The sequence below is a fragment of the Bidens hawaiensis genome, unplaced genomic scaffold (assembly GCF_021521415.1).
Source record: "Bidens hawaiensis isolate Kalapana, Puna unplaced genomic scaffold, B.hawaiensis_p1.1 tig00027376_1, whole genome shotgun sequence".
Taxonomy (NCBI): Eukaryota; Viridiplantae; Streptophyta; class Magnoliopsida; order Asterales; family Asteraceae; genus Bidens; species Bidens hawaiensis.
In genome coordinates, this window is record NW_027494439.1 from 75835 (window position 1) to 92362 (window position 16528).

Genomic DNA, 16528 nt, shown 5'->3' on the forward strand with positions numbered 1-16528 from the left:
ACATCTTTATCAAAGTCCAACCTCTAACCTCACTTTAATATTTTACTTACTGTTTTTCTTTCTAGTCACATTGTTACAACATGTCATGAGATATTGTAAGAATGCTGTTATAAATACCCCCATTCACTCTCCTTTATCATACATTCTTTTCCTACCATTTACTCCCACTCCATTTCCTTCTTATTCGGATAAAAGGTTCACTCATGGCCTAACATGGTGCTTGCAGAAATGTAGGTGGTGTAGCCAAGGATGACTTGCCGCCAACAATCGTCCATAGACCACAGCCACTATGCATGGATCGGACCACTCGTCGGCAAGTTGTCTTTGGCTACATCCTTCTTTCTGCTTCTCATGCTAGGCTCTTAATGGTGACATCAATAGGGATTAGGGGGACAATTTCAGACACGACCCGATATACATTTTAAAAAAATGGTCGTGTTTGAGTTACCACCCTATTTAGTTTAACAGATTGACCCACATACCTAATCCGTTTAACCCATTCTTCTACACCCTACTTGTTTGTGATCCATTTAACCCATTCTTCTACGCCCTACTTGTTTATGATCCGTTTAACCGATCTTTTTTTACAACCCATCAACCTGATTAATACGTTTACAAATTGATTATCCGACCAACTCATTTGACGTGCTTAGGAAAATGGGTTAAATGGATCATTTTCTGGTTACACGATTCTAAGTGTGTGTTGGTTAGGGTTGATGTTTTTGACGAATAAAAATATGGGTATACAGAAGGAACAGTTCAACCCGATACGATTCATAGTCTTCATAGTCCTGGATATTATCATCCATTGTTCATATTCTTGTTCACAACAATTTCTGTCATTCAAAACATCCGACCCGTTTATAAATAAACGGGCCACATGTGAACCAAATAAGCAGGTCACAGATCAACAGCTAATTAGGCCACATGAACTTGTAAATGTAAATAAATTCTAACTGATAACTTCAACCAAAACCTTGTTTATAAATGAAACAAAGTTACATACTTACATTCTTTCATATACATATATTAGACACAAATTTAGGCTTCTAAAACTCACCAAACAGAAACTTTTTAACTTTTGTACTATTTACACAACAAAAACATAGTACAAAGGTACCCTGTACAAACACTAACATTAAACATAAAACCATTTTGGATAACCTTAAAACACATCATCTCCCAGAAGAAACCAATGTCTTATCTGCATTATCTTCTTTCATTTCCAATGTCGATGTCAAAGGTCGAGGAAGAGGAAGACTCGGTCCTGCTAATGAACTCGATGCTGCCACCGCCGGTACTGGCGGCACACCCTCCTTTTCCGGGCACTCAGGTTTTAGATCATACACAAAAGAAAGATCCCAGTTGGCCCCGAGTGCCACCAATTCCTTCTCCTCCAAACCTTTTGTAGGGCCTAAACTGCATCGATCCGGCTTGTGTTTTGCTAATGCATCTTTAAATTTCTTAATCTGCATAAAATTAACAATTATGTTATCTACACCAATAAAAAAATAAAGTATAAAACAAGGTTATATGGTGAGTTGGTGACGAACCGTGGCATTGGTACAGCTAAAGCTACACACGCGACCCTCGGCCCCTCTATGAAATCGAAAGAACGGAAGGACATGAACATTGAGGCTATAACACATAGATTTGTGCTCTTCATAGTTCACTTGCAGAAATTGCACGTCCGGATTCATTTCTGCTAACTGATATAACTGTAAAACAATTTGTCGTTATAAACGATGAAATTTGTTTTTGCAAGTTTTTAATCGTATGACACATTAATACTGTTTTGACGGAATATGCGCGAATTTGAGACTGACCTTTGGGTGAAGAGCTTTGCAACCTCCACAACCAGGCGAAAAGAAATCCACAACAACCAATTTATCACCGGCTTGTAAAAGCGATTCAACAAGATCTTCTGCACCGGTTATTTCTTTCATGTTTGGTTGGATACCTTTATCCCACCACCTTAAAGATTTCCCAATGCCAATACTCATCTGTTTAATCGCAATTTTAAAATCCTTAATTAGGTTTAAATGGTTAATCATTTATAATTGAAAGAACGGAATCACGAAATCAAGAACGATAAATCATCGAATTCTAAACCATCAAAATCAAACTGTTTTCTTGCAAGATTTATATTAACAATAAAAAATCAAGATTCATATTCTCACACCCACAAGAAATACAACAAATTGTATCAAATTAAAGCTTATTCATTTTTTGGGATTTTTGAGCATGGTAAAACAGCAATTTCATATAATTTATGATTTTTTATAAAATTATGTCATATGAATAAAAAAACATCAAGAAATCAAAACCTAAAAGTGAATTTCAAAACTGAAATTAAATAAAAAGGTAATAACTTGAAAATCAGAAACCAAAACCTAAAAATCTAAATTAAATTTTAAAACTAAAATTAAATAAAGAAAAATAATAATAACTTTAAAATAAAAAAATCAAACCTTTGCACCAGAAGCAGCAGCTAATTGGGTAGAAACCCTTATTTCTTGACGTCCTAAAGTCAACCGCCGACCAAATAAATCACCGTCGGCAGATGATCGGACAGCCAAATTTGAAGAAGGCGGCATCTTAATCATCATAACCGGAGACAAATTCTCCAATTTATTGCAAGCAAACCCACAATAACTACGCTCATAAAGCTTACAATCGTTACAAATGATCTTCGCCATGATTATTAATCGAATTTGATCTGGGTTTTTTGAAATGAAAGATGAAGATTGAAATTAGGGTTTTGGGAGTCAAAAGAGGGCAATTGGTATTAGGTCTTCTTTTTGATTGCAAATTGCAAAGAGGGAAACGTGAGATTGAAGAAGAAGAAGTTGGTGTTGATCAATTATTATTATTACTTTCATTTCGCTTTTTTTTCTGGAATCTGCTTTTCCTAGTCATACGCTATTGGATAATGTGGTACTACCTGTTCATGTCAGCAGGTTTTGTCTTCTGTAGTTTCACTTTACCACCCCTTGTGTATATTTGAGATTCTATTTTAGTCCTTGAGTATTTTATTTATCTTTATTGAGATATATTATATCGTGATGTGTTGAAAAAACATGTTGCATACACATGTTTTAAAAACTGGACTGATTATCTAATCGATCACTCCGCTGGATTCCTTCTAGAAACCACATGGCGTCTTAAAGATATATATATAAAAAAAACTTTAAAATTGTTACATAAAAAATCTGGTTCAATCAGGTTTTCAAATAAAAAAACATGAAATCATGTATACCCATTGAATAACCCTCAGTAAGATAAAAACATTTGGTATAAATTTTGGTAAAGTGTATATTTTTGTTATTACTGTGAGAATCCGTTATTAAAAACTCCTCATGAAGTCCTATGAGTTCCATACTAACCAATGAAATCAAGGAAAACATGCTTTATAGCAAAAAAGTAGCCTTTACTTGGTTAAATACATAAACATGTATGAATTAAATTCAAACCAAAAAGGTCCACTTTTGCTAAAGGAAATCAAACTCAATTACACATAATGAGGTCCTTTTAAATGTTTTTTTATTGTAATCTCTTTCTCTCTCTCTCCATATAAAAGATACACCTTGAAATCTTGAATTATGGTACCAAAAATAAATCTTAAAACATCAAACAAGAAAAGGAAGGCCCAATAAAATTCAGGGGACCAAAATGTATACAGATAGAAATGAAACCCAAGGCCACAATACAATAAATAAACGGATAAGATCCTATATGGTCGATAAAGAAGCACGTGGCTCCACAAATGTTAAAGCTGGATAATGTAAAACGAAAATATTACCCACACGTATGTAGAAAAACAAGCGGATAACGTTTGGATAAAACTCGTATCAACAGATGAAGGGGGGACCCCACAAGTTATTGTCACCCACGTTTCCTATTTTAACACTTTATTCTTGAATTTTTTATTTAAAAGTTTGAAAAAAAAAGATAAAAAAAATTTTCTTGTTTCATTCTTAAGTTTTTTTATTAAAAGAAAAGTTTAAGTTTTTTTATTAAAAGAAAAGAAAGAGAATGGAAATAAAATTTAGGCATTTTTTCCTTCAAAACTTTCCAGTCAAATATGGCCAAATTGTGAAGAAAAAGTTTATATATTACTAATTTACCCATCTTTTCCTTCCTACCTAACTAAATAATGAGGGCATAATTGTAAAGTTATAATTTTTTTTTCTTATCTTTTCATTCCTATCTAACTCAAGAATGTAATTAACATTTGTTTTCTTTTTTTTTTTATTTTAACTCGAGAATGTCTTTTAAATACATAATTTCTTTTCCTTTCTTCTCTTATCCAATCTTATCATTTCCTTTCCTTATATTTTAAATCCGAGAATGCACTGTAACTGTTTTTCATAGTATCCATGTCAAAATCAGTTCTACATCACATATAATAAGACCCGACCCGATTCTGTAAAGCTATTTTTCACTCGTTTTGCTAGGAGATGGATTCCGGCCAAACTGAATGATCATGGGCTTCCCTTTAAATACAAATCCATTAACCACATTCTGCAAGGGTTTAAGTTCACAATAATGTTAACAAATGACAATACTTTTTAGGTTTATTGGATTTTAATAATCCCTGTAGTATCGGCAGAAAATAATCTCTATTCATTTTATCACCATTGGCTATCCCAAAATTAAAAAGTTGGCCGCCAAACGGTCCTCCGTTAAAAAAGACTTAACGGCGTCATACTTTTTTCCGAATTTCAAACTAATTTTTAGGGCTTTTGATCGGAAGAAGGATACGAGTCGATTGATGTAAAACTTAGCTCGAAACGGTGATTCAAACAACTTGATTTTTGTTAATTGGAAGTTCAAACACCGGAATTGAAGCATTGTTTCGGCGGTTTGGAGCACCGTTTCGAACTAAGTTTTACATCAATCGACTCGTATCCTCCTTTCGATCAAAATCCCTAAAATATTAGTTTGAAATTCGGAAAAAAGTATAACGCCGTTAAGTCCTTTTTAATGGAGGACCGTTGGTGACCAACTTTTTTAAAATTGGGACGGCCAATGGCGATAAAATGAATAGGGATTATTATTGGCTAATACCAGTGAATAGAGATTATTAAAATCCAATAAACCTACTTTTTATTAATATTAAGACTTATATTAATAATGACAATAAGAATACCAGAGCACGATGAGCAATTTCAATAGATGGGAATGTCACAAAAGCTTGACCCCTCATTCTTCCTTCCTGAAATCAGAAAACAAGTCGAAATAAACAAACAAATTCTGGTTCTAATGATCGGATATCAGATCACACGAGGGGGCATTTTGGTCATTTTATGCCTGGCAATCATATAGAGTTAAACTATAATTTTCCTTTTTGGAACTTTAGCAACCAAATGACATGTTCAACACATAGCGTGCCAAATTATTGTTGAATTTCAAAACTTGGGACATGACATATAACGTATTATTTGTCATTTTATTATAATTGTATTATAGTGGCATTTGATTTGACATTTAACAACTAATTTTATTTCAAACATATGCTTTACGAAAAAAATATCATTTTCAAACCTGTAAAAAATTTATTTTTTTTCAAACCAGTTTCTGCTTATGTGGCATCTAATAATAAAAACTTAATCAGGGTGCATGTTACCTGCATTAACTTCACAGAAAGATTCAATTTAGCTGTTTCAATGCTTCCAAAGAAGGTGCCTGCAACATCATAAGATAAAACCTAAACTGTCAAACTCATATAATTTTATATTTTTCTCCAAAAACTGATTTTTTTGTAATACTGTGACTTGCGGTTTACCAAACATGTAGTAGAAGTCATCTGCAACCACATCTTTTGCAAGATTCTTTATGTACAACACAGGTGCAGGATTTCCAGCATTATAATTCTGAAACAAGTAAACAAAACCGTTACAAATATCGGTTATAATGTTAAACATGTTGTATACTCATTAAACGTCAGATGGCGGTTACCTTAAACATTGGAAGAGATAATATTTCTTCTGGAGGCAATTTCCCATGTTCCAGTTCTTCAACAGTGGCAAAGGGTTTAGTGTTTAAATTATTATTATTATTTTCCGTTTCGTCTATTTCTTCTGCCACTTCATCGTCTACTTTTTCAGGTTGAGTTTGTTTAGGAGTGATTTTAATCTGCAAGCAATATTATAAAAGTAAAAATATGAAAACTTATGGAAGAAAAGAAAATAGATGGTAATAATAAACTAATAACCACCTGCAAGACAGGGTTCTTCTTCTTTATCAAGGGGATCTCCTTAGGAATTAAGGTGGCGGGTTTTAATCCAACAGCTTCATGAGCTACATCCTTGTCGATAGCAGGGCCCACAATAGCTTCTCGTTTGATACGCTTGCGCTGAGAACCAGCATTTTCCTAAAAAGCGTCAAAAGATTAATTTTGAATGTGATGCTTAATAACCATATTTAGATAGCTAGTTGTAATAAAAAAAAGGGCAGTGGAAAACAGTGTTTGGGTGTGCTGCGAGTGTCGGTCTGTCTAGATAAAAAAAACGATACCTAGTAAAATCTCACCTATAACAAAGCCATTGGTAGGGTTTGTGTTATATAATAAAATACCTCAAATTACGGATAAAACGTTACCCCAAAAAAAATACATTTAAGGTTTTATTTATTATTATTATTATTATTTTTTCCTAAAACAAGAGTGAAGTCTCAACTTAGATTAAAAAGGGTAAACAGGTCATTTCATTTTACCTCATCAGAAGACTCCAACTCAGATTCACCGCTCGAAAGATGAGCCAAACTGGAGTTTGCATCTACAGGCGGCGGTGGTGGCGGTTGTGGTAGTGCAGGTGCTGAAGGCGGCAGAGGTGGGGTTGGCAATGCTGCACGAAACGGAGCTGGAATATTCATTTTATTCATCAAGTGCAACACCTACGATAAAACAATTAAGTTGTTTAAAATAACATAAGTGAGAACGTTACTTGATCCACATTAATAAATAACTACCTGTGTATAGAAGCGAGGAACCGCAATAAGAGCATTTAAAATGTTGGTCAAGATGTTTCCGTCTGGTGGAGGGTATGCATATCTACAGTTGGTCAAGATTAGAGTATTAGCCTTGCAAATGAATTGAACGAACGTGACTGGAACATGTTCGTGTTCGTTCACTTATCTTCAATCAAACAAATGAAAGAAGGCGAACAATTAACCAAACAGGTTTTCTTATTCATGTTCATTCGTTATGAAAACAAGCGTGCTTGTGTTTGTGCTCGTTTGGTAATATTATAAAGAAAGGTATACGGACACAAACAAACGAACATAACTGACAGTGAATAACAAATAAAAAAAATTAAAAGTGAGCATTAATCCTGTCGGGCATCTTTAAAGTTTAACTGAATATATATGAACGAGCTTAAACACACGTATACAAACAAATATAATTAGATGTAAACAAACGAATATAATTGAACATAAACGAATGTTCACGAACATAAATGAATGAGACACACGTGTGTTCATGTTCGTTCGTTTAACTAAATGAACAAAGAAACTTGTTCATGTCTGTTCACTTATTAGATAAGCAAACTTCCCGTCGAACTGTTCTCTGAATGTTCGCTTCGTTTACTGGCCTAAAGAGCACGTAAGAATCTATTTTAGTTTTAAAATTTATTTTTGCATGAAAGAATAACAAGAACGGCGGTAAACTTACTCAAGGTGAGGTGGAAATGGGTACTCAACTCCAAGTTTTTCAGCAATCGGTTCAAGTGTCTGTAAAGAGTTCATCATGGACTCTTTCTTCAAATCTATGGCTGCAGTATCATCTTTTGCTGATGTGGCATCGTTCCCAGACATAGGATTATTCTGTTGAGATCTAGTGTCATTCGGTGGTTTATTAGCTCTCTCAACGGACAAAACTTTGCCAAGAAACCTTAACCTGAACAACATATCAAGAAAATAGCAGTTCGAAAAATCATAAAATATGCGTATAATTATATAAATGCATAATAAACATTCTTTATTACCCGTTCAATTGGCGTTGTGCTTGAGTTGCCAAACCCTCATTATTAAAATCAACAAACGCACAGTTCCTCATCCTGCAATAATAAAACTTATACCAATGTGATTAAAATAGATTTTAGGGTTATGCTTATTTCTAACGGGTCAAAGATGTTTAAAAAAACTTATAAATCATACTTGCCAGTAGTGCAAGGTCGAACACATGAAGCACCATAATGTGATAATAGTCGAGACAAGGTATCATGAGGTATAGCTTCAGGAAGACGACGGATCAAAAGTGTAAACGCTTCTTTCTCTGGAGGCCTTTGTGAAACTTCACCCACACTCTGATGTCCATAATTATGCATCCCTTGAGGATAATTTGGCGGTTGAAAAGGTGGAATATTGGCCATTAGAGCATCTGAAGTTATTACATGAAAAGATCATTCAAGTGTAAGTTTTCTTTCACATTCAAATATGTTAAAATCTAGTTAGATTTAGACACAGTTAGCTACAAAGATCATTCAATACGGTTCGACAACCACGCATCAAATGCATTAGAATCTAGTTAAAACGGTTGTTCATGTTTTCAAATGTAATACAGCTAATAGTTCACACACACACACACAAAAAAAAAATACCCTTAAAGCACATAATATTGCAACAAAAAAGGACCAATTTCATAATAACATGCACAGCCCTAACAATAAAATAAAAATAAAAAACCAACATTCTTTGGAGCAATACGTCGAACACCTGGTGTGCACAAGTTTTAAAAAAACCCTTAAATAATAATCATGAAGAATAAGGTGTAAATCTCTTAAATCTAACCAAGAATTGCAAATTATACAATATACATAACACATTAACGCATACCCACACCAATTTGGTTATAATAACGACGAGTGACAAGTGATTTAACCCAATTGGAGGCGTACCTGAAACAAGCGAAAACGATAACTAATCTTCTTGTACTTATCGTCTTTAATAACTTCTAATGAAACAAAGTTAGAGCCAAATGATGCAAGCTTCGGTTTCTGTTGGATCAAATACTCTGCTCGGGTTGCAGAAATCTGAATGGGGGAGAAATAGACATTTACAAAACGGGTTTTATGATTTTTATCCCATAGTGGTTTGGGTTTAAAACCGGTCCTCAATTGGTCAAAACCGGGTTGGAATAAACAGGTTTGGAGCAATATTTTACAAACTAGTATTTTGCTCGTATCAGATTTGGTTTAAAAATAATATAACTGGTTGAAAAAGTTGAACCGTGTTGAATAGATTACCCAGTGATTTTATTTAGATACAGCTTCAACCCAAAAAATAGCCCTAAAAATCTAAAATACATTAATAAATATCACATTAACCAAACATCACACATGAATAATGATCTTTGTATATGAAATTAATCGTTTACAAAAGATGTAAACAAATCAACCTTTGATTTGCAAGATACAAAATTGGTTGATTAACGAATCGTTTTTTAGTGTGTTTACTCGTTTTAATTTTATTAGCTAGGTTAAAAGTCATACGCATTTGATTTTGGCATTTTGTTACAAACATACCAATACCAAATCTAGTAAATCGACAAATTAAAATCAACAAGGTAGATTACATCGAAACAGAAGGCAAGCGGGCAATAAGCTGAGCCGAAGGTTAAAAGTCGCTTTTAAAAAATATGGGCCGCAAAAAATATCAAAATTGTCTTGGTTATAAAACCGGAATTTTTGAAAAAAACCGGCGATACGATGTTCTACAAACCGTCAAAAAATACCGGGCTATAAATACCGGCTGCCTTACCAAATACAGTATAACTAGTTCAATCGTCGGCACGCACCGGTTTTTAAAACATTGGTTTGGGGACAAAAATGTTCAGCTCTGTCGAACCGGTTTAGATCGGATTGGAACTGACTTGGGATAAAACTAGTTTTTAGTAAATTTTTATCGAATTGGGTCGAATCTAAATTGGTTACGAGATCACAAACATGGGAGGCCGGGTCGTGTTCATATCGTTTTTTTGTTGTTGACAAAACTGATTAATAAATGGGAGGTTGGGCCGCTTAAAAATGAGACTGGCGGGCCCAAATCGTTTGCCTTTTACACCACTAGAGAGAAAGACGAGCATAATGCTCGGCTCGAATACTGGCCCAAAACTTATTTGCCCAACTTGGTCATTTGTAGCGGGCCTATTAAAATTTGAAACCCAGTTGGAAAGTAACCATTAAGGCATAAGCGATTTTTTTCAAAGAGAAATGATTTTTGAAGCCCGTGTTTTGAAGAGTTTGAAACCCAAACCATTAAGTCTTTTATATGAAAATATATACTATTCAGGTTCGGACTATTCGGGCGGGTCGTTTCAAGCTTCATAAAATAAACTCGAAATTCAGTTTGGATAACAGCCTGATTTGAATTTGGTTCGGTTCGAATTGTGAATCTGGTTCAATAATGAACATCCCTGGACCCTACTACTCAACTAGAGCATCAACAAATCTTATATTTTTTTCAATCAATTGCAACCATCACATTAATCTTTTAAGAACAAAGGTTTTAAACCAATATAATGTTTCAACGATTAAACTCCCCGTTTCTGCATTGAATATTTCCTACGAATGCATTAAACCCCAAAGATTTGATGATGATAGTATAGATTCGGAATACCAAGCCACTGGGGTACATATCTGTGTGATTTTGGTGATGGGATAGATTATGTTATAAAGATATCTCCAATTAAATACTAATTTGTAATTAAATACAATTTTAATTAAATACAATTTTGCCTTAAAACCAAAATAATCTCACATTCTTATTTACCTGATTTAGATGTATATGTATATGTCATTATATTTTGTAGTGTTAGGTTATAATAGGACGTATAGTTTTTGTAAGAAGAATAGGAAGTAATCTTGTCCATTGATTTTGTATATGAAGGGTTGAGATTAGTTTATGGGGAAATCAAGTGTGAACATAAGGGAAAGGGTATAAAAGGAATAACACATTTGTTGACTTTCTCTCTCAACATGCAAGGCATATGTCAAATTCCCCCATCATTTTTAAACGTCCATAACTTTTTTTACGACGTTTTTATTGAAAAACAAATTCACCATAATAACGAGTGTCTTTTTATCTTTTATACAATTGTGTTTTTTCTATTGTGTTTTTTACGTTGTGTCATACAATTGTGTTTTTTTATAGTATTTTTTTCATTGTGTTTTTCATAGTGTTTTCCATTGTGTTTTTTCGAACTTTTCCGGCGAGGTGGTGGCGGTGGGTGACGGTTGTGGTGGCGGTGGGCGGTGGAGTGGTGGTGGTTGTAGGAAATAAGTGAAGATGTAATTGGGTTTTTGAAATTAAAGTAAGTGGGTTTTGATATTAAAGTGTTAGACTAAAATACCTTCCTTCTTAGCCTTCTTAGGAAAATCAAACTTCTTATTTAAACCTAACCCATATTTTGTATTTTTATATGTCTACTTTTGTCAGGCTCTCCATTAAAACTTAATAACTAGTTGGTAGCGGACGCATGATGCGGCGGTGAAATTGACATGAGACTCTATCTTTGGTTCGTCAAGGTAGTTGTACAATACCAACCCTTGTATAACCTACAATTCCAATAAATATTGTATTTTGAATATTAATTACTCTGTTTTTAATCAAAGGTATATTCTAATGTCAAGAAAAAAGAATAATGTTACCAATAAAATATATTATTTTAAATATGGGGCATTTACATATTTCCTCTTCCTAAAATTTGAAATTACATATTTCCCCAAACCATGCTTAAAAAGTATTGTACATTTTGCATTAAAAACTTGTATTTTGGGAAAATATGTAATTTTATAAGGTTAGGAAGGGAAAATATGTAAAAATCCATTTGAATACAACCCTTTTCAACAAAATGTATACCGTAATGACAAGAAAAGCAATTAAACATAATTGCAAAAACTGTAATACAATATACTGGTACCGAGTCCGATAACACTGATATCAGTTCCGATATTGTTTGACCAGAATCGGTTCGGTTCATCCTGTCTCGACAACTGTATAACATGGCGGATGATACCCAAAAATGCGATATTTTGAATACAACTTCTTTTTTAACAAGATATATTCCGTAATATTTAGAAAAGAAATTAAAATCAACTCAATATTCAGTAATATATATAAACAAAAAATAATGAACACAAATTATTAAAGAATAATAAAATTGGATTATAAATAAACGGGTTAAAAACGAATAATGTTTAAAGTCTATGAGGTGAAAATGTACATGAATATACTACTCGCACCTAAATGCAAAATACTATATTTATAAAGTTTATAATAATATTATATATATATATTAATTGTGAGATGTTAGTTTACTCACAAAATGACACTATTTCTACTGCTCCTGCTTTCTATGCATAGATTACAAGTCTATAAAGCATGCTTTTATCTCTCTTTTTCAACTACTCACATCTCTTTGATGATTATAATAATTTACATATTGACTTTTCAATAATAAAGAAAAATGAGTGGTTTTTCACACTATATTCATATTTTTTTTAGTTTGTTCATTTGTAAATAAAAACACTTCCATATTATCCAATGGTTTTTCTTAATATTTTCTTTTATATTTTACTTTTTTAAGTTGCGTTTCGGGATATTTTCTTCCATTATAGAATTTAATTTGAATTAATTTTGTTGTTCTATTATATCCTTGAAACATGTTTATTTTTATATATGCTTTCATAAAAGTTTTATTAAAAATAGCTCAAATATGATAGTTTTTTTCCTTTTCTCTTGCGATAAAAGTTTGTTAAGAATCGAGCAAGTCAAATGATTGAAGCAGCAGAGTATTCCGAATATACCATTTTCGATTTCCAAGTATTCAGCTGCTATAAACTATTGCTAATACAGTGACGTAACAAACCAACACCAACCTAATTCCCCCGTGCAGAACGCAGGTGTCCCACTAGTTTTTGTTAAAGAGTTAGATGGATTAAAACAAATATTTGAAGCATACCAGTCTCTTCTACCTCATGTAACTGTCTTTCTGATTTGCGTAAAAGACTAGTTTAATTTAATAGGACAGTCACGCCAAAAAAAGAAAAAAAGAACTAGTAACTAAATAAATGAAACATATTCAATAATATAAAACATTTTGAAACTACTAGTCTCCAGAAAAATGTTGACAGTCTTCTTATTCGAGATATGCTTTTTAATAATCTAATTGACTTTCACTTATGAAGATTGTCAATGGGTGAGCATTGATGTTAAACTTTTAAATCGAGTTGTTTAAATTCTTTTTGGCGATGAACAATATTTTGTGTCATACTTCACCCAAATGATATATGTATAATATGTCACCTGTTTGTGTGTGGATACCATTAAAGTACGTAATGTAACACCCCGGCTAAAGCGGAAACGTCCGAGTGTGACGTACAAATTGCTCAAACACACGTGACACTATTAGGTGACCATAATAACATTATTTCATTTAAATCTTCATATAACACAAGTTTATCAAATAATACAAGTTTGTAACAAATAAATAAACAATTGATAAGTTGTTCTTTGAATATCCTATAGGCATACTATGTGTCTTCTAACTTTCATCCTCGTATCCTTACACCTGTAACATATGTATAAAATAAAGTCAGCTATGAACATAGCTGGTGAGAATCCCACAGTTGGATATAATACGTAAAAATCATACTATTCCATGAAACTTGTGAAATGAGCACATAAGGGTTCTTTACACTCCATGCAATGGACCTGAGTGTAAAGAACAAACAAAGGTCCTTTCTAGTTGGGGGCTACCAACGTACTTGGATATGAGGTCCCTTTTCCACTCGATACAAATGGACATGAGTGCAAAGGGGGGCGTATGATCATACTTATTGAGGCAACCACTTGAAATCCACGTATATAACAAATAAGCAAGTAAGCACACAAGTCCATGATATGAATTGTAGTTTGTAGGCAAAATTGTAAATCTCGAAGTTTGATAATAAATACATATGCCACCCCAAAATACGAAAATGTTTAAAAAGGGGGTTGTGAGAAACTCACCTCGAAATCGAAGATAGCTTGAAATATAAACCGAAAGCATAATAACGAAACCGAAGCAGCTGAACATCTCGAACTGGAGTTGTTATTGTTTGCCGGTGAACGAAGTTGTCGGATATAATGATCTTGGACGACCAATCACAGATTACAGAAGGTTTGTTTGATGAAATCGAGGATATGGACCAGTTTAGTTGTGGATTACGAACCTATTTATACTTTCCATAGGAGCGGAGGACGTTTAATTTCATTAATTTAGATTTGCCCATTTTTCGGCGAATTTCACGGATAGATTTGTCGGTTATAGGACTTCATAATCCAATTAACATATTTATTGACGTTTAATGACGAAGACTAAAGCCGTTATACTAACTTATCGGGTCAAAACGAGGATTACGGGCTGATTGGGGGCTCGTCGGAAAACTGCTGCCGTCGCCGGCATGTTGCCGGGAAAACGTGGGAACAGGGGGGTTGTTTGGGGCTGGGTCTCCTGTTAGTATTATTATATTATTATTATTTTAATATAATTTGAATTATTTACATAATGACTCTTCAACTTTTCATTTCTTTTAAAACTGAATTAAAGTATAGTTTCAACTTAAACCTTATACTTTGTAATGTAGAAAATAGCATAAATTGAAGTTCACGAATCGAGTCTCGAACTTTGAAATGTAATAAAAATTTATTATACTTGGATAATGTTCATATTATACTTGAGTGTTTATGAATTGTTTAAGCATAAAAAAATGATCGAAAGTAATACAAAACGAATAAACAATGAGTTTCGATCATCGGGAATATTATATTAATAATAAACGCTAACAAGTATACATTGAAACAATAATCCGGGTTGGTTTTAACGAATGCTAATACGATAAACATTGACGAGTGCACGAAGGAAAAATTAAGAATATAATAAATATATAAATATATATAACAAAATTGAAAATTTTCAAAATGGGTCTGTTTTTTTTTCAGGTTTGAAAAGTAACAAATGTTACACGTAAGCGCCGTGTTCCTTTATATACTACACTAACGAGTCTTCCGGGTTTCGTAAAAGAGCTAGACAATCTAAAAAATCAATATTAGTGAAATCAAAATATAACAAATGTCATCACAAGAAATAAAACTAAAGTTCAATTGTAACAAAAGTATTATACAAACCAACAAAACTTTAAGACCCTAATATATGTATCTCCTTAATCAATAAACTAACCACTCCTTTCGAATATCACACGAACCTATGGAAGAAGTATATCGTATGTCCAAATTTTTCTACAAGTAGCCTAATATAACTACAACTATAATACAATAATACTACGTCACAATTCACAAATATGCAATTACTGTTAGTGATTTTAGTGTAATTGGGGATTAACTTGTTGATCAAGTTAATTGTAATATGAATATAAACAAGTCGGGTACGGGATGTATACTTATTTGATCTTATTATAATTTATAATCATATTGGTATATAGAGGCGAAACCCTTAAGCTATGAGGGTTCCAAGTGGGCAACGCCCCCTTGGCGGGAGTATGGGGGCAACGCCCCTGGTAGCAGGGTCCAAGGGGCAACAGTCCCTGAATGGTGTCTAGCTTGGAACTTTTTTATTCTAGACATATGCTGCTTTATAAAAATTACATTAGAAAGTTAATTTTATTAAATTTTCTTGTAACTTTATCTGTTTATGTTTATGTATCTGATATTCAAATACATTAAAACTGCTTTTGCCAGTTAAGGACCCAAATCGTAATAACGTTGTTTGATCATCCGATACATGTTCTGCTTCACAAAAACACTCATGGCAATCCATACTTGAATTCTTGCTCAATTGAATCTGAGTTTTATCTGAACATAACATTTGAAAAACACAAATAGTTTTATTTGAAAGTGCAAACCACAACTCTCAGATAACCCGTTTTTCTACATAATTCCCCAACAATTACTACTTAATATAGTTATACAAAAACTACAATAATATCACAAACACAGCATATATTAATATTACAACAGTATAACAAAGTAGCTAGTAACACAACTATATTAACTATATTAACCCATAAAATAATATAGCAATTTTTATAATATAATCCACAATAATTTGATAAATATTGTAATCGATAACTTAATTCATTTTTAACTAAATATTGAAATAACACAATGATTATTTTGATATTACAATAATACAAACCAAAACTAATTTATAAAGTATTCATAACAAAGTATATTGTCTTTCATATTAAACTATTAAAATAAAAATTAATGTCCAAAACTAAATACATCCACTGAAGCATTAAAGTAAACAAAAAATGTTGAATTCAAAAAATTGATTGTCAAAACTAACATATTAGTCATTGGGGTATACAGTATATATATCTTAGCGCTCAAAGTGTTAAAGTTGGTTTGACACAGGTTAAAGAGTGGGAAATCATTTCTTCATAGGTTAAAGAGCGTTAAAAGTAAGATAGATTAAAATGTTAGCGGATTTTACAATCTTATAAACTCAAACATAATCATTTAA

General features: G+C 32.8%; 2 protein-coding genes across 2 annotated transcripts; both read right to left on the bottom strand.

Moving 5' to 3' along the window:
• Positions 1–964: 964 nt before the first annotated feature.
• On the bottom strand, positions 965–2761 carry LOC143575425 (thioredoxin-like 1-1, chloroplastic). Its single transcript, XM_077059810.1, has 4 exons — positions 2472–2761; positions 1827–2003; positions 1554–1718; positions 965–1469 (listed from the first exon to the last, which is right to left on the bottom strand). The coding sequence occupies exons 1-4, from the start codon at positions 2697–2699 to the stop codon at positions 1176–1178; spliced, it is 864 nt and encodes a 287-aa protein (XP_076915925.1). The 5' UTR covers positions 2700–2761; the 3' UTR covers positions 965–1175.
• A 1618-nt stretch (positions 2762–4379) lies between these two features.
• Positions 4380–9031, bottom strand: LOC143575426 (U11/U12 small nuclear ribonucleoprotein 65 kDa protein-like). The gene is made up of 12 exons (XM_077059811.1): positions 8901–9031; positions 8161–8383; positions 7989–8060; positions 7676–7900; positions 6973–7054; positions 6718–6897; positions 6221–6376; positions 5962–6138; positions 5789–5876; positions 5630–5688; positions 5153–5218; positions 4380–4524 (listed from the first exon to the last, which is right to left on the bottom strand). Exons 2-12 carry the CDS (start codon positions 8373–8375, stop codon positions 4435–4437), a joined length of 1410 nt encoding a protein of 469 aa, XP_076915926.1. The 5' UTR covers positions 8376–8383; positions 8901–9031; the 3' UTR covers positions 4380–4434.
• Positions 9032–16528: the final 7497 nt, after the last annotated feature.

Bases quoted from the DNA above. Each gene is read 5' to 3' on its own strand.
- LOC143575426 (XM_077059811.1), bottom strand. From the start codon at position 8,375: ATGGCCAATATTCCACCTTTTCAACCGCCAAATTATCCTCAAGGGATG. The intron at 6,898-6,972 runs GTAGTTATTTAT...GTTTTATCGTAG, and splicing joins TTCCTCGCTTCTATACACAG to GTGTTGCACTTGATGAATAA. The intron at 4,525-5,152 runs GTATTCTTATTG...AAACCCTTGCAG, and splicing joins AAATTGCTCATCGTGCTCTG to AATGTGGTTAATGGATTTGT.
- LOC143575425 (XM_077059810.1), bottom strand. From the start codon at position 2,699: ATGGCGAAGATCATTTGTAACGATTGTAAGCTTTATGAGCGTAGTTAT. The intron at 2,004-2,471 runs GTTTGATTTTTT...GCGATTAAACAG, and splicing joins CTGCTGCTTCTGGTGCAAAG to ATGAGTATTGGCATTGGGAA. The intron at 1,470-1,553 runs GTTCGTCACCAA...AATTTTATGCAG, and splicing joins TTAGCTGTACCAATGCCACG to ATTAAGAAATTTAAAGATGC.